The 23845-nt window shown below is 39.5% G+C and overlaps 1 protein-coding gene across 12 annotated transcripts in view; it reads right to left on the minus strand.

Annotated features, from left to right (window-relative positions):
- CELF4 (CUGBP Elav-like family member 4) overlaps window positions 1–23845 on the minus strand; it is a 718598-nt gene that overhangs the window by 612832 nt on the left and 81921 nt on the right. For all 12 annotated transcript variants that reach the window (XR_007505106.1, XM_049795649.1, XM_049795645.1 and 9 more), the window contains exon 2: window positions 13085–13167. Coding sequence is in view for 11 of the 12 variants with exons in the window: in XM_049795649.1 (XP_049651606.1) it covers window positions 13085–13167 (83 nt within the window). In the remaining variant the exon portion in view is untranslated. The remainder of the gene's footprint in view (window positions 1–13084; window positions 13168–23845) is intronic.

The raw sequence follows: 23845 nt of genomic DNA on the forward strand, positions 1-23845 counted from the left end.
TCAGGTAAATTACCTAGTAATATCTGTAAAAATAGAGGGGAGGAGAAAATAAAGGAAGCACATGTGCAAATGTTGTCTTCAAATAGCCAAGAATCAGGTGAGTAGGAAACTTAATTGGGGTGGGAAGAGGAAAGCCAGTATCTGTTCTCTTCTTGGTTTGAATTAGGTAAGGCAGGGAATTTGTATCAGGGAAGCTCCATATGTCAAGCAAATGTCATGCCTGCCTGTTTGGGTTGATTTCTGCTTTACTGGCCCTCCAAAAACTCAGTCTCAAATAAATGCATGACCAAAACCACCATGAACCCTCAAATGGAAAGGTCTTGAATTGACATTTTCTAGAGAAAATACTTTCATTAAAAAGAAAAAAATCAAACATAAGGCCCTAGAAAGACTCTTATGCATTATCAAACACACTGTCTAGGCTAGGAAGAAAAGAAAAGAAAAGAAAAGAAAAGAAAAGAAAAGAAAAGAAAAGAAAAGAAAAGAAAAGAAAAGAAAAGAAAAGAAAAGAAAAGAAAAGAAAAGAAAAGAAAAGAGAAAAGAGAAGCCAGGTCATGAGATGACGGAGACTAGTAGACCTCTGAGCCAAGACAGCAATGCTGTTTTCCTCTAGATATGCAGAATCAGTATATAAGCACAGCATTTGGGAAGCAGAAGCATTGCATATTAGTGTTATCATTGCAAGTGTGAGGGAAACTGACCCAAGAGCACTTAAGACTTCTTAAGGAGAAATCAGGGTTAGGAGTTTTATTTGCTTCAGTCAAAAGAGAAATGGTATGAACTCTTCATTCGGAAAATGTGCCTTTCCTTACAGGTTGAAAAGTAATTTTAGGATGGACAAACTGATATACGTGGTAACTCACACTCCAAGTTCAAAAGTGAATCCAGGTTTTCACAACTGGATGAACTAGTGATTTTAAGTTTGTGTGATAGATACTATGGACTTACTGGTTTAGGATTGTTGTATATCACTGACCTGGCCCCTGCTTCAGAAGCTAAACCCACTTACAGAAAAGCAGTTTTCTTTAAGTGGAACAAGAAGAAAATTGGAACACAGCTTCTATAAATCTGATAGTGGACAGAAAGAAAAGGAATGGGTGTGCAAGCAGATTAAAGTAGTTGTACATTGATGTGATCTGCAAATGGATGGCTGCACAGTCACTATACACTAAATGAAGTTAGTTGCTAACTGTTGCTTTAATCGTAATTTTATTGAAGCAAATACTCCATGACTAAAGTTTTTCTGTGGAGAAAAATCTCCAGCTGTCTTGCCCAAGTACCTGGGTTTTGATGAAATTTTTCTGGGGAGTTGTTTTGTTTGTGTGTGAGTGTACGCAAGCATGCACAGGCTACTTTCTAGAGGATGATAGAAAACAGAAATATTTTGAGGGGAAAAAAATTAAAAAGATAATTTTCTCTAATGGAATAAATACATCCATTTTTAAACTATTTTTTTAAACGCTGTTGAGTCCACCTGGTACAGATCTGATTTTATCCCGGTTGAATTAAGTGCTTAAAAAATGAAGTAAGAAAAAAAGGGTCATTCACTTCAATTAAAAGGGCATTAGGCTAGATTTCAAAAAGCCACAGGGTAGCATATCATCTTAGTCTAAGTTCAAGGTTAGAGCTGGTATTAAAAGCCAAAGCAAGTGAAATCAAGAAGGTTGCTGTTAAAGTTGGCTCTTATAATAGTGTCGGCTTCTGTTCAGAACTCTCTTGGCCTCTGGACAAGATACTGCAATTCAATAACAGCTAGCAGAGACTTTCTAGGACTCTCAAGGATGTTTTCCGAGACATAAACGGAGAGACCTCCAGTGGCTCTGATCTGTATCATCAAGCCACCACGGATAGGTGCAAGACTTCAAGCAACTTCTCAGATGCAGTCCTGGCTGACTGGATGGGCTATGAATAACCATAATAACAACGATTATAAAGAGTGTTTGCACATCAGTGCGAAAGAATGAGGAGCAAAGAGGATAAATGTGACTCTTAATCTTCAGCTATCTGCATGGGAAAGTATGATTAATAACTACAGAGGCTTAACATAACCTCCTCAGATAACGAGTGAGGTGGCCTTCTCCGAGCCCTGATTATCCTCTTCTAATGGGCTTCATTTATTGTGTAAACTAATAACCAAGGCCTAAGCACTGCACACTCCAGGGTCTGCAGAAAAAACACTGGGCCCAAATATGATTAAGTTGGTGAAGACTGCCCAGCAACACAGTGTGTTGCTGAGCTTGGGGAGGGGACCAGGAGGAGGGAAAGAAAAGCAATGTATCCTGCAAAGAAATGAAGCAGAAAGTGGCAGAGATCTGCCTTTTGGTGTTGATCTGCTGGCATAAATCCTGTGCCTTTCAACTGGTATTGCTGAGTTTTTGGCTGGAATTTGTGGAAAGCCAGAATACAGCCTCAAGGTACTAATACCAAGAAAGAGAGGCATTGGTAATGAGGGGATCTGATTGGAATGCTATCCAGAAAGTCAGCAGCATTGCCAGATCTGGAGAGAAACTTGAGTTGTCAGTCAGAGTTTCAGTGCTGGAGAGCAAAGAGGCACTCAAAGAAAACTGGATTCCCCAAAGTGAACGAGTTCAACAACACAACCCTGGCCAAAAAAAAAAAAAAAAAAAAAAAGAGACCTTCCAGCTCCCCTGGCTGTATCTCTAAAGTGCAAGCACAGCTGAAGGGAGGCAGCTCTACAGGGCATCTAAAGAAAGAGGCTAAGATTCTCATTTGAGCTGCACTGATGTAAAGAAGCTTAAACTCTGCAAGAGTCCACAGAGTTACTCTGAATTTACACCCAACAGACAAGAGTACAGAATGAGAGCTCCCCCTCACTTGGAAGCATATTTCTTAGCTGCACAATGAACATCACATTAGATTATCCAAACTGAAATAATTGTAAATACCCGATTTATCTGGACCCATTTGTGCTGTCTGCTTAATTGTTGCACTTCACTCAACAAGGACAATGAAATTAGTTTGGACAGGCTCACTTTAGAGGCATTACCACTGTGCTAAGGCAGCTTGGGTTCAGAGTGCTGATGGAAAAGGTTTAAGGCTCAATAGAATAAAATAAAAGAGAAACACATAGCAATATAGATAAATTTGGGACCTCCACTGGGACATGAGGTGCTGTCTTTGAAGGGTGCCACATCTGTATTTTACTCTTTGTAGTGTATCCACATTTGTAGAGCCTGTACTACAGTTTCCAAAAACCGTACAGAGCCCCCCAAATATATGTATTTTCTCAGGATCCCCTCAGCAGCAATCTGCTTGTTGGATGCTAGTGACATGTTGTGCCCAGCTTCCCCAGGAGTGTCTTAGCCTCTACCCTCCCAGGTGAAAATATGTGTAATATCAAGCAATGTGAAGGTGCAGTGGTAGAAAAAATAACAAGCTGGGAGCAGCAGGCTGCTACCACCAAAACAGGTAGCCTGCAAGCCTCACCCTCCCACACAGAGCCCTCACTTCCCTTCCCCTGTGCAGGATAAGCATGGGCACAGAAATCAACCCCTAGACACTCCCTAGTTGCTCTAAGGAAGAACTGGCAAGATAACACTGCATGAACAGCCCTTTCCTGGCTGCCTTGTTTCTCTTGGACAACAGGAACATACACTGAAAAGCTTACATACACTAAGCCTCCTAATTTCAAGAAACATCAGATTTACAACAAGCCAACTATGCTACCTATGTATGTGTAGTGTCACAAAACATGAAAAGGAACAGTAACCCAGGTCTCTCTCTTTGTCTGGAAAAAATATGTGATCTCCCAGGCAGAAGTAGTTGGGAAGCACAGTGTTCCTCCTCAGCAGCTGTAATCTCAACTCATTTCACCAGGCAGGCATTACATGAACACAGGGTAATGTTTCCAGCAAATCTACAAAGGAGATAAGAGATGACAAGGACAGATGCACAGAGTGAGATGGGATGGAGGAGAAAAGGAGAAAATGCTGTTTGGCCAGAAATGAGGCACTAGTGTGACTTTATTGAGAAAGGACACCACAAAGTAGTGCAAAAGACAGAAGCAATTTCTCAGATGTTTACCAAGGAAGATCTTGACAGTAAGTCAGCCATAAATAAAAAGACCCAGAATGCTATTCCATTGACCAAAGCTATAAATGAAATCAGAACCTCATGCCAGCATGTCTTATAAGTTACTTATTTACCATGCAAAGTCACTATAGTAGCATAGAAATGACTGAGCCATTCACAGAACAAGAGAAAAATAAATTCACTCCATCTGTTTGAAGGAACAACCTGAGCTTGGAATGGATTAGTTATAGCTGGACAAGACTTGCTCTGCCAAAACCTGCCTACAAAGCCAGTGATCAAAACAGTAATTTTTTGCAACATGCCAAAGAAAACATGCACTAGAAAGTAGCAGAGGCATTGAGGATTGTAATTTACCATACCTAAGGGGAAAGGAAAGGAACAGCTTCATTCTAGCACCATAGGATTAATTTGGTGTTGAAAATGTATGCATATCAAGGTCAAAATATGGTACAGAACTCAAAGGATTTTGAAGGCACAGGTTTTTAAAAGGAACTGTATTTTAAAAAGATGATTTTTTTTTTTTTTTTTTTTTTTTTTTTTTTAAAGGGTGACATGGTGGAAAGGGGAGGGGAGAAAAAGTATGGGAAACAAGATATAAGAAGTTCCCATTAAAGAGAAAAATGGGAAATGCACATTTCTTCTTTGAAAAATAGGTTAGGCTTAATTTTGTCCTTGTACTTACAGAAACTAATCAGAGAGATTTGACATTGCTGGGAACCTGCCAAGTGCAGCAACTCGTACATGCAGTGCCACTGTAAGTCTCTCACTGCAGCTACTCAACAGAGCAAAGTCACTTCAGATACCTACTTGCCTGAACTGATAGTGCAATCTCATGGTCAGTCATTCCCCACTACTTTCTGCCTGCCAAAGTAAGAGCACAGCAGAAGTGAAGTACAGAAGCTAAATGGGTTACATCATGTCAAGTCCTATCAAAAGTTATCTGTAAGTGGAGAGGTGGGACATCTTCTGCCACTCCCAAAAGCATTCCAGCTCAGCTAGTTCTTTAAAAGGTGTTCTTAACTTTAAGCACAGAATTAAGCTTAATGCACGAATCATGCTCTTAGACTATTTAATACAGGATACACAGCTTTTTTAAAATATCTGCAGCCAGTGGCTAGATTACACATGGTAAGGCTTGCAGTCTTGTCTACACTGCAACTGAAAGTCTGTTTTCAACATGCATAGATGTTCCTAACCTACATAGCATAAGTAGCACTAACAGAAATAATGTTTCTTTCAGGCAAGATTCAAGTCCTTATTGTATAATCACCCCCTAAGGAATTACAGTCATGGAATACAGTTGCTGCACAGCATTCAAGCCTGTGGTTTCATGTTTATGTTTCTATTATACATGCTATTTAAATTAAACTAGACCAAGACACACCTCTATGGGCTTCAATGACAATAATTTTGGTGGCAGACATACATACCTGATCCATCACTCTTGTGTATGGTCTTCAACCCTTGTACTTTAAAAAAACCCACCCAAACTACTTTTGTCTCACTGAGTATCTGAAGGATTTAAAGACATGTACACACTACACAAAGAAACACAGGGCAGACAGCTTACCCCAGTGTAAGCTATGAGTAGTCCAGCTGCCACGGGTAAACCTATAGTATAGGTGGGCATATTGCCAAAGGTGGAAGTTTAAATCATATAACTATACAGCATTTTCATCTAAGTGCTTTATTGAAAGCTTACATTATACTTGCATTACAGATCACAATCAGCACATGCTTCTCCATTATTATACAGTGCAAATACGGGAATTGGGTGTTTATGGAAAGGTTAGCCTATGAACAATGACCCCTGAACTAGGTAATGTCACATGGTATCATCCATATGACTGGACAGATGACAAGTAAATTGACTGTTAAAGGGTACCTGTTCTTCTCTTCCTCTGTTCTGTGACTGAGGACATGGGATACGAAATGAAGGTTTACTGCTTGCAAATTATTCCTGGGCATATCCCATCACCACTTGAATCAGTAGGGTGATGCAACTAGAAACCCCAGTGTTTAGGGTTAGTTAGTATTTAATGGCCAACACTGTTGAAACACCAAGACACCAACCATCTTTCTTTCCTGTAGTTAGGAGCTGGGACCTCTCTCTAGTAAAAAGCCTGTGGGAGCTACTGAATGGCCCAGCAGGTGTCAGGGATGCTCAGCGTTTTGTGAGATCAGATATTTGGATGCAAAGATTCTTGGTAGAAATATGTTTCCTCATTTAGAGCTATGGTACTGTTCACGATGACATCATTTCAGCAGTGACAAATATAGCTGAGTCTGCTTTTTCCTATGCCACATAAATCCCTTGACCTCAATCAGATCACTGCTGATTTACACTTGTGTAAATGAAGTCAGAATCAAACCCATGGCATTCACAAATGTAGGCCAGAGTAAGCATTACTCACAGACAAGAGACAACCCTTCAGAGGAAGGAAAAAAAGATCATTTTCATGCAAATATCCTTAATAATAAGGAACAAGAGATAGAAATAAGAGTATGAATGAAATGCAATCAAGAACTGCTCTGAGATCAGATTTGCTTCTAACTTTATGATGCTGCATCAGCTGCTCTTAAAGTAGCTTAAGCCCCAAATTTGACCTACCTGAAACTTGTTATATATAATTTTTCATCAGGGATCTGTGAGCTAACTCAATCCCTAGGCTTGGCTTTGAAGATAGCTGAAGGTGCTCAGCTACTTGCAGGATCTGAAAAGGTTTGATTGCTGTGTTCTGTGAAAATGGAAACTTTTTTTTTTCTCCGAGATCCAGGTTTGCCCTCAAATCGTTACACATTATCTATTTATTTATGCATAAACAGTGGCATTATGGTTTGGAGAATAGGGGCCCTTTGATGGGAGGTAAGCTTGACTAGCCTATGGGAGTTTACTGCTATGCATATAAATGAGGCCATACATACAAATATGCAGAACAGACAAGTGAAAATATACAGCATCTCTTTAAAATGAAATACTTTGATTGCTCCAATCACAAGAAGTTGTAAAACTACCCTGAAGAATTAACAGCCTCAGTACATGCTAACTACATCCATCATAAATTCGTCTTTAGTTTCTGTTATCATATCACTGTCTCTTGGGACCCCCAGTCCTGTCATCATTTGCCCTTTATAATTTATTCAGCTTGTACTTGCCTGAATCCTTTCTACTTATCATTCATCTTTACAGTTGTACATAAAATTAGATTGATCCTCCTATGGCAGACACGTCAGAGAGAAAAGTTGTCATTGAATAACACATAAAGCAAATGAAGGTCCAGCAAAAGCTTTTGTTGAATAACTTGGATATCGTCCTTTGAGAGCCAAAAGGTGTCAAATTAGAAAGACAAGATAATGCTACCTTAATATTTATTTTTTTTTGCACACCATTTTTTAATTGCCACCAAGTCTGAAACACAACTGAAAAGCCTTGTTCCCATTTTGCATATCAAGCCAAGCTTGGTTAGCCACCACAAATGTGATGAATACACCAGTCTCAGCTGAGATAACAGCATGCATCCAACACACTGGTGCTATCAGAATGCTTGCACTGTATCCTTTTCCTCCAAAGCTCTTTGGACTGGGTGGCACAGAAAGAGTTTACTTTGTATTCTAGAGGCTGCTGTATAGGGATACAGAAGCCAATCTTTAACTAGTGAAATGGAACTTTAATGTTTACCAAGCAGATAGGACCCAGGTGTTTCATCTCATCTGGTGAACAGAACAGCACTGTCAAACTACAGGGGTTTTTAGCAAATGGAAAGCGCATATAGTTTCCCTCCCTCTCTTGTCCCCTCCTTTCCCTAAAGCAAGATTCAAAAGTCCTCTTACGGGCTGGTCAGCCAGAAGGAGGAAACAAGGGGTTTTAAAAAACATAATAAATCTTTTTAACCATGACATTGACACCCAAAGATTTTAAAGCACTGAAGAATTTCTACAGGACTGGTTTTTGCAAGTCTCTTACCTCAAATCTGTTTTTATTCCTTTTCATCTTCATTTTTAACTTCAGAAAACAGACATGTTTCTCCCAAGGGAACAATTAAATGTGTTTTCTTTCAAAATCTAAAGGGCATGGTGAGCAGGCTGTGTGTTCAAGCAGGCTACTTTAATCAATGGAACCCATCCAGCCTGCCACTGCTGACCAAATTGCAATTTACATTGGCAGAGAAAACTTTTGAAATGGGAAGGTGTGGGAATATAATACCATTTTTGGCATAACAGTGTGCAGGCTGATAGGTGGTTTAATGGTTTTCTAACAAGCTTTTGGAAAAAGCTTTGAAACATTAAAAAAAAAAAAAAAAAAAAGACAATAATACTGTAAAATTACAGCAAGGTCTGCTTGAATAGTGAAATCTATGCTACATGTGCAGAACTTCTGAAGTCCACATGACACTTACATCTTATTTAAGACTTATTACAAGGATTCAAGATGGGCTAGATTTTGCAAGACACCCTTCTCCCCTCCCCTGGCATGCTCAGGTGTCTTTCCTCACATATACATACAAATTTGAGCCAGATAAGACCAATAACATTGAAAAAGTCTTTTTTTTTTTTTTTTTTTTTTTTTTTTTTTAACTAAGCATAACTTTATTTGCATTAGAGAAGGTTTTTTTGTTTGTTTAAAACTGGGTTTAATATGAGTTTTATGAGCTCACCTGTCTTCTAATGTTACAGATGCATATTTTTGCATACAATGAATAAAACAGAATGCATTTTTTCTAGATGGCAGAAGAGACAAAGGATATCAGAACAGTTAGGAAGAAAACTAATTATGTTATGGACTGAGAAATTTAGCATACCAGTAGTACCACTTTCAAGAGGAACACATACAGTAAGAAAACCCAGTCTATTTCCCAGCCTGAATAAGCCCTGCAGATTGCTGAGGTTAACAGTTTCTTAGCTACTTAATTTCATAGTTATTCTTTGCAAGTCTTACAGGGAGGTTTTAACATTATGCAAAGAGGCAGTGCCTCCAACCAAGTATACATGGACTATTCATTCCCATTGCCTGAGAAAGCCACAAAGAACTAGAGGAAAAAAATGCCTCTGTGCTTATCATACATGAGCTCAGTTTATTTGTGCTATAAATAAAAGTAGATCTTGATAGTGTAATTACATTTCTCAGCATTATCCTCTGCCATTTGCTTCAGAAAGAAAAAAGAAAGGGGAGAAAAAGTTGCGTTCACTATAATTTGTAATCAAAATGACTACGCTTAAAACATAATTTTATTTCTCTGATTTCATTTCCTGTGGAGCTTTGTGGGGCAAATAGATAATATTATACCAAATCTTCAGGCAGATAATTCTCACATCCCCTGCGCTGTCATTGTCTAGATCACTTTCCCCCCCTCCCCATGCTTTCCCCAAGACCTTGGGCTGGTTTTTTTGATATTACATTATCATTGAGAGATATATTGGCATCAGAAATCCCAAGGGTGAACCAACTTTTCCTTTCTCTACTTTATCTCTCCTGCTCCCCCAAATTACTCTTCCTTGCCTAATTTGCTTTTTATAATGTTTGGGGGGGGAGGGGGGGGGGGGGGGGAAGTGGTTTCCCACTATGAAGGATTAGCGCAGATTATGGTGAACAGTGTTAATTATAGGTAGGGAAAGAGAATAGTGCATCTCTCCAATCTGTTCTTGATTTCCCCCGTGTCTGGCTGGCTGGTAATAAGCCTCCTTTAATCTGGCAGTCCCCTTGGTGAAATCAGCACCACGGACAGCAATATTGATTGCTTCTGAGAAACCATCACAGCTGCTCAACCAAATTACCTTTGATATGTGACCTTTAATGTAATTACTGCAACATCAAAGCATTTCTATAAATTATTAAAGAACTAATATACTTCATCATCCAGCTACTCTATTATATGTAAAATAAACAATCACAAGTAAATGCTAGAATTTGAATTGTCCGACACTCACAAAGTGCTTTTTACACATACATACACACCCTGCTACGTTAACCTTCTGTTTTAGGCAAGACAATTTCAAACTGTCCAAAACAGCCTAATTCATTTAGATGAAGAGGATCCAACTAATAATTTTATATTTTACATTCCATTCTAGTTACTTCAAAATATCTATCATGATTCCTTCCCGCCCCAAAACAAAGTGCTGTAAAGACTTTATTAATCAACACATACTTGCTTGGAAGTCTTTTGATTATTCCACAAGATGACTTTATGTCCCACATATAACATAGAAATATGTGAAACATATTTCTGTCATCTTACAAAGCACATCCAGAAAGTAATTACTGTAAAATATGTGCATGTAGCCACTCCACTAAAACCAAAGTGATACATAGCTAAGAGGCAAGGTGTCTGAATCTGGACACAAACTCCTCATGCCTCACTATTTCAATACATTAGCATTCATGTGCATATTATTAAAAATGACTCAACTCTGTGTTTTATAATACAAAGAACACAAACAGTAATATTGCAAGAACAGGCAAATACACAGTTTACTGGGGGATGGGAAAGAAGTGTCTTGATTCAATGGCTCACCGTAGTAATATTTTCTTTTTTTCTATACCAGCATTGTTAATTATTTTTGATACCTCCTCCGTAGCACTGTTTGTGTCACAGACAGTGGACGGTCAAGAGAAGGTGTTATATATGTGTCATTTGTGAACTCATGTGGATGAGGACTTAGACCCCTGACCTTATGAGTGCTTTTTATTTTATGGTGATGAACTATGCTTGGTATTGTTGGTGCATGTTATCAAGAACAGTCAGGTAAGTCATAAATAATTCTCTGCTACTCACATAGGAACCATAAAACAGTATCCAGGCATAATAGTTTATCAAGAGGCAAGGCTGGTTTCCTTAAATAAACTACAGTGACATCATTCAGAAGATGAGTTCAGAAACTTGGCAGAAAGCTGTATGCAGAGGGTTTGCTGGTGGAAAGTAAACCTTTATCCTGAGACAAACAGAACTGAAAATGAAAGGCATGGGAGAAGTCAGTGCTCAGAACTCTCAAAAAACCTCATAGCTATTTTAGACAGAGGATTCACTGTTCCCAATTCAATCAGATCCTGATGTGTCACCTCAAAGTGTAAAACAAAACAAAAAAGCCTTCTGAAGTCAGCATGGTCAGTATGGGCTATATGTGATAGAAATGACGTAAACCAAGGAAGGAATGTTTTGCCTGTGGTCTAGAACCAGTCAGTATAACCTCTGAAGGAAGTCTTGATCTTAATGCAAAAGCCGGTTGAATTTTGTCACTGTCCAAGACAACAGTTTTGCCTTCAAGAGTTTTGTGATTTAAAATCTTTAAAAAGCAGACTGAGATTCAGAACTGTAGACATATAAAGAAGTAATTAAAAAAAAAAAAAAAGAAATCCTAAATTGTCACTTGCCCTCCCTCCCCAGCTCTGAGTCCTCAGTCTCACTGACCCACTGTCTTCATGAAGATATTCCCATCATACAACCTCAGGATGAGATTTTAACCCTATAGAGTAGATATGAGTTCCATATGCAAGTGAGTGGTCTGGTTCCTAATGAAGAGAGCAAACAGTCTCACTGAAAAATCCTGGAATTCCAGTTAGTATCTTTTAAATACACAAACACCCTATTCATCACAAGCATATCTCTAGTTTTGATAAATACATATTTGATTTCAAGCATATTTCAGAAAATTTCAGGTAAAATGTTACCCAAAACATCCTTATTTGAAATATTTTCAATTATTGTACATCCACTTCTATCATTCCAAGGAGAGAGAAGTAAAAAGTAAACAACACCTGTCGGGGGTGGGGTGGGGTGGGGTGGGGGTGGGGGGAAGAAAAACCTAAACCCCAACAAGACTCAAGTTAGTCTCAATCTGTGGCTAACGATTTTCTAGAAAAAAAAATAATTCAGAGGGAGTTGTCAGCTGACAGAAATGTATTTTTAGGGAATGAAGTATGTATATCTTTACATAAGGTATGGCCTTTAAAGCAAAGATAGATGTAGATGAACAACTGCGTGGGCATCTCCATACTGGCAAGGTGGCATAAAGATAGGTAAATAGACCCAGGATGATGGAAACAAGCAGAGCAGAATGAACACTTCCTTCAGCAACATAGAGCAACTGACGTGTCTTAGGTTTTGTAGAAAGGTAGGTTATGGGTACACAGGACTCAGTCAGTCAACAACAACTAATAAAGGCAGACTTTTGGATCAATTTCCTCTCAGTTTAGATGCAGCCTGGAACCCTCAGGATCCCACTTGTAATTACTTGATCACTGACTTTTGTGTCATTGTGAAACTAGCCCTATTCTAGCCACAGGAGTACTGCACTCGGCTGTTTCCAATCCATGTACCCTGGCTGAATCTAAATAGTGTCTCTCTCTCTCCCTCCTCCCGGTTACTGCTAAACTGGAAACCCGTCCCAGCAGGGCAGGTCTTCCCCACATAATGCTGATTCTATTTTTAGTTCTGCTTGTGTTGTCTGAACCTTAGATCTTGCTCATGTGAATAATTTTCCTCATTATCTTGTGTTCGTCTCTCCTCTCTCTCTTTTCTCCTTGTCTCACCGCCTTTCCAATCTGCTACAGCTGCTTGAATACTAAAGTAACTGAGTCAAACCACTTTGTCATCAGGAATATGTTTTCATTCTGTGATAACTCAATAATATGATCTGTCCCTTGATTTCTTGCTGCCACACCTTGCTTCAGAAAAGAAAAATAGTAAGAGGTAGCACCTGGTAAGCACTTCAAATATTTCATTATAATAGTCAGAATCCTAAAACCTTTCCTCAGCTGAGTGAGGCTGGTAGAACCCAGCCCATAACCAGTTAATTACTGTTTTCCTGACTCCTGATAAGAGCAAAAAGCTTTTCATTTTGTGCCTGGAAACTGTTTGGGTGGGTTGGTAGTGTCTTCGTTTTATTAGCACAATGCAAATAGTGAATCATCCAAGCAACCAGAGACATTATGCTCCAAACCGAAGATGAGAAGTCCATATGTAACCCATTTTAGATGTAAAAAAAAAAAAAAAAAGAAAAAAAAAAAAGAAAAAAGTTAGCAATCTGGACTCACCCCTGGCAGTGTCTTCTGTTCATGCAGTGCACTCTGGGCCTTTAGAGCAGACTCCCTTTCGCAGTATGTTAGGAAGGCACAGCCTGTAAACAAAAGGCAAAACCTCAGTAAGAGCAGCACTTCAGAGGGGATCTGTTTAAAATTGAGACAGAGCAAACCACTTTCCCATCATCACCCCATTCTGTGTAAAACAATCATAAAAATCTCTCCTTAGTAGGTCAGTAGCAAAGAGTCAGGAAATGAAGCTAGCAACACTTCCTCTGAGCCCTGGTGAAGAGTGAACAACAGTGTGGCTATGAGTGTTTATGTTTGTTTGAATACATGCTTAAGTGTCAGATACAGAGTGTTGTACAGGATTAGTGACCTCAATGAACCCACATAGTGGCAAGGTGGGGCATGAGCTCCCAATCCTGCTCCAGCAGTAGCACTGGGAACAAGCCCCTTACTGCCATATCACACTGAAGGTCTCATGCCCTTCTTTTGTACCAAGTACTTCAAGTAAAGGGTATACAAGGACTTGGGACTTCCTACTGCAGAGGACTACGCCTATTGTTTAGCCTGACTTGCATCCACAAGTAGTCTCCCTGTTTGCATCACACCAGAAAGCCACCACCCTGCACTTGCTGCTGCAAGGGGTCATTGGCTTCCCGCCATGCATACAAAGACAATCACAGCAAAGCCCAAACAATCAATCCAAAACATCCATGTTGCTTTACAGATCATTAGAACTCCAGCAATGCACCAATGGATCATGTCTTTGATTCTTCCAAAAAGTTGTCTTAACTACAAAGACTAAAGCCCTGTCATGGTAAAGCAGAGCAAAAACCCTGCTCTGCCTTCTCTCCCTACCTCCATGCTCACCTTCTGGTAAAACTGGTCAATGTTGCAACGTCTTACACCAGTTGTGTGCGTGTCTGATATGATCAGGTTATTCCTTCTTACTGCAGTATACTGAAAACCTGCCAGTTCCTGCAGCAAAAGAAGTGCTTGTTATGCAGAGGACATTTTCTCTGAAGTTACTACAGAATGTCTGCAACCTTGCCAGCTCCTTGAAATGGAGGTATCATATCTTTCAAGGTTCAGGCAGCATGTCCATCAAACTGTAGGCATCTTCCAAGAGCAGCACAAGTACAGAGAGACTGCTGAAGAAACAAACATGTCCCATAACCTCATCTTGACCAACCCACCTTCACCCCATGCATATAAAAAAAGTGTGCAACAGGTGAGTAAACAGTAGACTTTGAACTTTTTCTTTCAGCTCTGATCACCACTGCGGTCTTTTTGTCCATACAGGGTTCACTGTTTTATCCAATTTGGTTCCTTAGACAATATTACAGAAGAAATAGACACTTGTTCTCTTCTTCTTTACAATGTTTTTAACAGATTAGTACGCACAAGAGACTAGGGAGATTTTTTTTTCTATAAACACACATATATATATTTTCTTAAAGACTGCCTTGTTGAAGTTACCCTACGCCTCTCACAATGAAGCCACAAGCTGGATGAATGTTCCAATTTGGCATGGAAAGAAAACCTATTTTTTGCCCTATTTCTTACCCTATATTGCTTTCTGAAGGTCTTGTTCCTTTCAGTTTATTCAAACCAATTACATTTATTATGTCTCAATAATTGAGACTCAGAAGCAGAAGTTGACAAGCAAGGAAGGAGACTGAACAACAGCAAAAGTTTGCATACTCTAATTGGAATTATTTGGATTCATTCCCCTCTAACTTTAAATGGATGAGTTTTCAGTCAGTCTGCATCTACCAGAGAGGAGAAAAAAAATTGTGACAGACAGTTTACAGCTAGGAGAAGTAATGGATTGAAAAGGATCCTTAAAAGTCACCCATAGCTTGATAATCAAATGGGAAACTATGCTTAAATTTAATTTGAGTGCTAAATCACAGGCTGAGAGCTCTCTGTTGACTAGACACAATAAGAAAGTCTTCCTTCAGCAGCAGACATGGAGCAGCTGATACAGTCTAATTAGGCACATCATAGTGCACTGTTATAGAGATAAACTATGCAGTGTAAAGCTCCCATAATGATAGCTATATTTTTCTCCTCCTTGTGATGGCCATGATGACAGTTCAGGGTAACAATGTCCTGCAACTCCTACCATATGACTGTAATTCAGACTGAGTAGACAGAAGACTACTTCTCTCTGAAGGAGCAAAGTTTCCTTCCAAGATCCACATAAAGTGGGGGACAGGTTCTCATCAGGGAGAAACCTCTGTTAAGTCCTCTCCAGACGTGTTTGTGAAAGTGGTAGAAGTACCAAATTCCCAGAAACGCTACTTAGTAGAATGCATCCAAACATCACTGATTTCCCAAACAAGGTGTTAAGGACAGAAAGACTTCGAACAGAACAGAAGAAATCTAGTCTCTCATATGGCCAGGAAAAGAAAAAACGTGTTTTTCAGGGACAAAAAAAATGTTTTGTGGAGGTAATTCTTTTTCTCTTGCTCCTTAAAAATGTCATGCACATGAATGACACTCTATTCCACTATTGTCGGGCAAAAAGTAATTTATTTAGGAAAAATAATACCTCATTTATTTTAAGTAAAACCTGGTAAGAAGTTCCACCCCTGCAATGGCCAGCTGATATAAAGTAGAGCTTAATATTCATAATAGGCCTTAAACTTGAACTTCAAAAGGCTAGTTCATGGTTTTTTTTGTCTTGCCTTTACTTATTACAAGACCACTCTAAAAGGCACAAAGCCAGCATCAGCTAGAGTATTATTTTTCAAAAACATGAACATGTGTCTTGTCATGTAACAATACATATCTATTATTCCATCCTGAAAAATTTTCCCCATTTCAGCTCCTTGTGCATTAGGACAAAAGGCAGTAAGATTTCTTGCCCCTCCTGCCCCCTTCCTTAGGAACATCAAAATACTTGATCTGTCCTTTGTTTTGTGATGCTTAAAGGAATTACAACTGTATCACCTCTTTCAGGTGTTACTTTTCTTAGGCTACATCTTCCAATGTGCATCCATATGACCCCTCCAAAGGATTCTTCCTTCCTGGAGAGCGTTGCTTAAAGAACAGAACACTGAACACTCAGGTTAACACTACAGGATACAACACCCTAAACAACTGAGTCTTGAAATAATGTCATATGAAACAGCTATTATAGGTTTTACAGAGAAAAGTCAAGCTGGTGAAAAAAGTTTTTTTTTTCCCACTTTTGTTTCCCAGATGGAAAACAATTTCAGAATAATAAATTTTCCCCACTGAAAATTTTGAATGTGTACAGAACCAATTATTTCATTGAAAAAAAAAAAAAAACAAAAAAAAACAAAAAAACAAACAAACCAAACCCCAAACAAACCAAACCCCAGCATTTTGATAGTAAACTCTTAAGTAGCTCAACTTAACTGTTCACTTGCTATCAGCTGTTTGGACTGGATGTGAATCTGATTTCTGGGTGAAAGGCTTCATATTCCATTACAAATCATTTGCACGATTCAGCCCCCTGGAATGGCCTATGTTCAACAGTATAATGAATATTTCTGAACACATCTCCAGGAAAGATAGAGTGAAGGCTATGCATTATTTCTGTCGTTTACTTGCATGGGTGATAATGACTGAGTGAGTACAATGCTTGAGAATTATATCTGAATTTGAACAAAAAAATATCTAATTGACTAATTATTGATAATGAAGCACTTGCTCCTAGCTGTTCCTAATTTCAATTCCATTGGTCTCAAACATGCCAAGTTTTCCAGACATATGTCAATCAGCTAAAAGATGCTTTGTTTGGATTGTGTCTTTCCAGCTGTTCATTTGCTACCAGTGGACAGCTCTTTGGGCTACCGCATAAACATCTGGAAACTCCCAGCTGGCAATTAACTCTCAACCTATTGAACTTCAGTCTCTTGGAAACACGAGGACATATCAAGTGGTCTCCTGGGAAACAAGGTTGTTAAAGAGAAGGGGGAAACAAAAACAAGAGCTTGAGATTTTTAAAAAAATAAAAATAAAAGCTCTATTTTAATTTTACCTCCAGGGAATTCAATAACATAAATAATAATTGCATGGAATACAGATGGATAATGATCACACTTACAGCAGCTTCAACCCCACAGTAAGCCTCCTGAAGATTTTGCACAGGCCTGAGAGGCAAAACAGTCCAGAAACACATTCTGAGCTGAACAGAATAATTCTGGAAACAAAGAACTATTTTACCCCACCAGTTCATCCTGGGACAAATGAAAACAGAGTCTTCTCACTTGACAACTCAGTGCTTATTGCTTCAGTGAATCAGGTGACTCTCAGCCACTTTAAACCAGATAAGTACTTCTGACCACCTGAAAAGCACTGGTCACCTAACTCAAATTTACCTATTTAAAATTAGTTATCTTAGGGTTTACCATCAATGACAAGATACTAATTTGACCTAGCATACAGGAGAATAGTAAACCTCTGGAGAGGCCTATCCTCTATATGAGGTATAAAAAGCACGCACAGCTATCTCAGGTGCAGGCTTTTAGCTTCAAGGTTGCATGTTCACAGCATCAGATTCCACCTGCCACCTCTAACCTCCCAGTTACCTCAAGTATATGCATTATCTGTACCCCAATTAATCCTTGTTATATAAGGTGGGAAATGAAGGTGATGCGTACTGGAGATCTATTAATAACTGTAATTAAGGGCTTTTTCCCCCTTTCTTGTTTTATTCTGGCAGGCAGCCACAGGTATCCTGGTATAGTTTCTCCTCTTTGCCCATTGTTTAAATCAAAGAACAAGTGCTTAGTGACTTATGACCCTTTCTTTGCATGATGTATTTTGGTGACATCTTATGATTTTATTAGAACTACATAACCTCACAGAAAACATGCCTTTAGCTTTTGCATATACCTAGATCCAGAGATGTTGTCTAAAAGCTAGACTATAACCATGATAACTTCCAGGTATTTGCTGTCTGTCTGAACAAGATGCTAAAGGTCCTGTCAAAATCTAATGAAAAGATACTTACACTCTTCAACAGGATTTGGGGAAGGGGCCTGTGGAGGTTTAAGCCCAGTTGGTAACAAAGCACCATGAAGCCACTGGCTCACTCCTCCCCACCCTGGCCCCAGTGGGATGAAGAGAAAATATAAAGAAAAGCTTGTGGTTCGAGACAAGGACAGGGAGGGATCACTCACCACTTATTGTCACAGGCAAAAGACAGGCTCAACTTGGGGAAGAAAACAAAATCAATTTAATTTACTACAAATCAAATTAAAACAAAGATAAAGGGAAGTAAACCCAAATCTTAGAATACCTTCCCCCCACCCCTCCCTCCTTCCCGGCTCAGCCCCACTCCCGGTTCTCTCTCCCTCCTCCCCGGGGAATGGGGGTTGGGGTCGGTTCCTCACCCCTTGTCTCTGCCGCTCCTTCCTCCTCTCCTCGGGGGGAGGACTCCTCACTCGGCCCCTGCTCCACCGTGGGGTCCCTCCCACGGGAGACAGTCCTCCATGAGCTTCCCTGGCGTGGGGCCTTCCCGCAGGCCGCAGTCCTCCAGTCACGGCCTGCTCCAGCGCGGGCTCTCCCAGGGAGCGGCGGCCATCTTGGGAGGCATCCATCCCCCTGCTCCCCCACTCCTCCTCCCCTTCTTCCTCACTGACCTCAGGATCCGCAGAGGGGTTCCTCTCACATCCCAATCCCCTATTCACTGCAGGTTCCCCTTCTGAAATCCGTTCTCCCAGAGTTGCTACCACCGTCACTGATGGGCTCGGCCTTGCCCAGAGACGGGTCTGACTTGAAGCCAGGGAAGCTTCTAGCAGCTTCTCACAGGAGCCGGCCCTGCAGGCCCTCCTTTGCTGCCAAGACCCCACCACACAAATCCAAAATGGGACCCTTAATCTTTCTGGGCCTGTTTACTCTGTGGCATTATGAGGGAAAATTATAAAGTTTGTTAGGTGTTTTAAGACTCTTAGATGAAAGCCAAGAGCTAAAGCAGATTCCGTGAGCTCAGGGGTGTACATCCAGTCAAGGGGACAACTTGCACGCAACTCAGCAGAACTATGCAATTACACCAACATAAAATTAGGTTCAGGATTTGACCTATCATCTATGGTCTCTCTTGGAAGAATCCTTGGTTCAGTCACTGATTTCAGCTAAATTGGTGATAATCTAGAACAGTTAGGATAACCCTAGGTTTTGAGAAGGCTAGCTCAAGTGGTCTAAGCCAGGTTTTTTTCACAAATATTTGTGATTGTAGAGCATGCACTCAACCAGTTGTTACAGCTAAGCTGACAGGCAATAACTACTGAAACTACAGACCGTCTGATACCTGTACATGTAACCAAAATCTGGATCTCTACCCAAGAAGAGATAAAACTATCACAAGGCTGTCAGGTTTTTGTTGTTTTTTCTTCAAGTCAATTAGCTTCATGCTTTTAGTTACTTTAACAGTGAGGTTTCCTAAATTGGCCTTCCTATGTTATTTTATGTTAGACTCCTGTATAGTGCATGAACTGGTGTACAAGATACTGTTCTGTTAACGGTTATGCAAGAAAGAAGAAAGAAATCAATTCATAGCGTCTACTGCTGCAGAACTTTTTCCCCTAGCACCTTTAATGTACCTAACTTCCCAAAACCCCAAGACAGACAAGCCAAGGGCTTTACTCCAGCAGTATGCTATGGAGTTCAAGAAAGCAAACGGCAATTCAAGCACGGCAATTCAAGCACAGCTCTTCAAGACCTTCATGCTGTATACAGAAAATGGAGGAGAATAATAATACTGCATGCCTTAGACCACATACTAGTCGTCATGTTGCCACTTAAAAATAGCTAGTCTTGTAGAGGAGCTGCTTTGAGATCAAAAAAACTTGCATCTCTGGGTAATAGGAACTCTCAACTGGTCACAGGTCTGACCATCTCATTTAGCCATGCTTCAGTCTCTCTGTGCCCTAATTGCCTTTAAAACATTTAGACCAATGTGTGCAAGTTATCTGTGATGGACCAGAGATCTGTCCTCCATCTTCCAAGCTCTAGGTTTCTGCTTAAGAGAGCTCTTCCTCTGAAAATAAAACAGTTCCTTGTTTCAAGGTTCAGGGATCTGTTACGCAGAGAAAGATTGTAACACTTAAGAAAGCTCCTGCCTTAAAATCAACATCTCAGATTACGTCTCCCAGCTAGGATTTCAAAGTGAAAAAGAAATCTTTTTTCCCTTTAACTATCCTAGCTCTACATGTCTGGTTTTGAAACAATTCTCATTTGCTCTGTCTACAGTGGACTGCCCAAGGTTTAATCACTTGAGGGTTTCAGAGATTGAGCTGAATTTTCTTGAGGGGGACACAATCAATAAAGACTTTTGGAACTGGAAATGTTTTATCCAATTTCTTCATCTGTTTCTCTCTCAGTGATTAACTACCTTCTGACGAAAGTTAACATCTTTTGCTGGTAAAGAACATTCACTCGGCTAGAACTTTCTTTTTCTCCATCTCCCCTGCTGCACAACTACTGAACACTAACTGTTTAGAGAAAAAGATAGGAATAAAAATCTTCTCAGATATCAGCTTCCCTGTCAATTATATTGCAAGGCAGATTAACATCCGAAATGCCCTGCTGTGTGGAATGCTAATTTTCTTTTTCCTCTTATGTTATTTTTCCATTAACTATTATGATGCTGTCATTTTCCTACTATAGATAACTTGATAGGGGTCTGTATGTAAAAGAATGCATAAGGCACACTCATATAGCACCATGAACAACATTAAAAAAACAAACTCAGAGTCCAAATCTGGAAATGCAGAAGTTAACCATGTTTACGGAATATTAGCTCACTTAAAATGCATTTATGATATTTCAAAATGAGACATGGATATTCACAATCCAAATCAGAGTCCTTCCTCAGACTAAGCAGTGCTTAATTACATTTAGCCATATCCAGGCAGACAGCAGAGAGACTTGAGTAACTGTTAGTGTATGTAAGCACTTCAACAAAACACAAACAATGGTTTCATCTTGGTTTTTGATAACAAGAAGGATTTTAATGAAAACAGAAGTTTTAAAAAGCCAAAATTTCTCATAGGAAGTTTCAATGAAATATTTCAGCAAGAAGTGTTTCTCAGTCCTGTGATACATTTTCTGATCAAAACCTAAAACAAGAGAAACTTATTCCAGGACAGTCAGTAGTCCAGACTCTAATCTGAATCAGGAAAGCAGGGTCTTGAGCCCAGGGCTTCTGCACATCTGAGCAGAGTGCATTGCCACTGGCACACCCCTGAGGGCCCATCTCTATTTCTTCTTAAGTAACTCCATAGCTACCTTGCCTCCATCCCACTGCAGAACTGGAAAGATTTTGATGTCTCAAACTTTTTTCCCCTATGTTGAAGGAACAGTTTCTGGCTAAATCCACACAAGGAAGTTGCTTTGAACCATCCTTTGCTGACTGGTACACTCAAGATGAAGTACAGAATGAACCATTGATATGACATAGCATATACCAGGTCCTGTTTTCCTATAACTGCCAACATTTTAGCTTTAAATTTCATCCTGAAACTTCTGAGATACTTTTGATCACCTGAGCCCAAGTCAGCCCAAGATTCACTGCTCAAGTTTCTGCAAGTCTAGCCATCCAGAACATTTTACTTTCCAGAACAGGTGTCTAATTTCCATACACACAGCAAACCATCAATGAACAGCCTCCCCATTAGAGAAAAAAGAATGTAGATTACTGGTTAAGGTAGTTGTCTACCAAAGAGTGCTTGTGTGCCTAATAGGGCCTGCAAATATTTGATGCTTTGAATTACAATAGAAAGCTTATTGTTAAACAGACCAGCCTCACTTCAGCTTCTCATTTGTTGCCTAATAACTGTGGACTCCATGTTGTAAGGAGAGATGCATGCCCTCAGGCCCTATCCATCAAACAATTAGGGCATGCTTTTGATTTTAAAGTATAAAAAGGCTGACTCTAAAGTGAAACTCATGATCAAGTGTTTTCCTGGACCAAGCAGCAGTGTTCCCAGTATTTCAGAACTCAGTCACTAATGAGGAAGCCATGGCCAAACTCTAAGGATCACCCAAGTGAGGATGAGAACAAGTAGGCTCCAGCTTCTCCTTAGTAAGGAAACACCAGTTTAAGTCAAAATCCTGATCATCTCTAAGCTTGGCTCATGTCAACTTACCTATTACTTCAAAGAAAAATCCAACGTATTTGTGTTATCCATTTTATATTGCAGCCTCAGAAAAAAATTAACAATAATTAAAAAAAAATATCATGAAATCTTTAAGATTTCTTGTTTCCAGTGTGGTGATAAACAAAGGAAATATAGAAGGTGGGGGTTTTGCCTTGTGATTCATTGGTGAAACTCAGGAATATTGCTAGAAACAATCCTGCTGTTGAAACACTCCTGCTTGCATTTAGACAGTTATGGGTTAAGCCTCCTTAGAGTACATGCATTAATTAGACTCTGTACCTGCTGTTCTGGGTCCTGCCTTTCAAGTTCTTTCTATTGTTAGCAGCATATGAATAACTCAGTGGATTTTCTAAAACACTTTGGTGTTTCAGAAACTTTTCCCCCTCCTCTTCATTTTATTTTGATTTTTGGATCTTCTTTTGGGGAGACTTCTCAAGAATTCTCACTTAGGCTCCAGAGGTTATGCTACTGTTAAACAACATTCACTTTGAATGCCTTGAATCTTAACAAAATAAACTTATAGCAAAATCGTCTCTAAAGAAATTAGACTGTTCTGCCACATACAACTTTTTCCAAACCTTGCCTTTCTGCATCCACATAGGGTTGGGGTGGGGTGGGGTGGTTTTGTTTGTTTTTTGTTTTTTTACTGCTCATTATCTTTCACCAGGATGAGGAACAGACATTTCTTGGAAAATAACATAAACTCTGGGTGCAGGAAATGTGTTTGTACTTAAAAACATAAGAGAAGTTGGTATTTTCACCCTTAAAAAAAATGCCAGGGCCATGCAGTGAACATCTTGTTGATAGCACTGTCAAATGATTAGTTAGTTATGTTTTTTTCTCAGAAACATGCAAGTAGCCTGTTCTAAATACAAACTTGTATGCGCTCCAAACAGCTTCATATTCTTTCTTGTCTGAGACGAGGCACATGTGTCAATACAGACTTCTGACATTTCCAGCTCAAGGTTGAAAGCAAAAGGCACTAAAACAACTGCAGAAAAGAGCTATTATTAGACAACTTCTAACCCATTCAGAAACAGACAATTGTAATTATCTCTCTAGAGTTATTGTTCTTACCAAGTTTGCCAGCCCACGTTTTTCCAATTCAAGAAGTTCAGATTCAGAGTGGAACCTTTAAGACATCTCAAAATGAACCTCAATACCTTTCTGTTACTTATAATCAAGTTTTTCTCCTCACCTCGTATACAAGAACTGTAGAGGGGACAACATTAGAATCTCTTTGCTAAGTTCTACAGGGTTTTGTTAAATTCAAATTCAGGTAAGTGCACCTGAAACCACCTTAGGACTTTTATGTTACAAATCAAATCCAAACGCACAAAGAATGTATTTCCTGATTCTATCTGATACAGAAATGAAAAAATTTAAGCAGCAGCTGCTCCTGCAAGATGATCATCCTGAGACTGGAAGTCTCCAGAAACTTGTAGGAGTCACAATATGAGCCAGAGAAAACTCTACAATACCAGCTGGCTTCATGAGATTTCTGGAGACAAATTTCAGCTGTCAGAACAATTAACATCCAGGCTCCCATAACCAGATGCTGTTTTCCATATGTTTTGACTTTGAACAGTTTCTTCTATCCTCTAAGTGATGTTCGGAGCAAACAAGTATT

This window comes from Accipiter gentilis, chromosome Z, assembly GCF_929443795.1.
Source record: "Accipiter gentilis chromosome Z, bAccGen1.1, whole genome shotgun sequence".
Taxonomy (NCBI): domain Eukaryota; kingdom Metazoa; phylum Chordata; class Aves; order Accipitriformes; family Accipitridae; genus Astur; species Astur gentilis.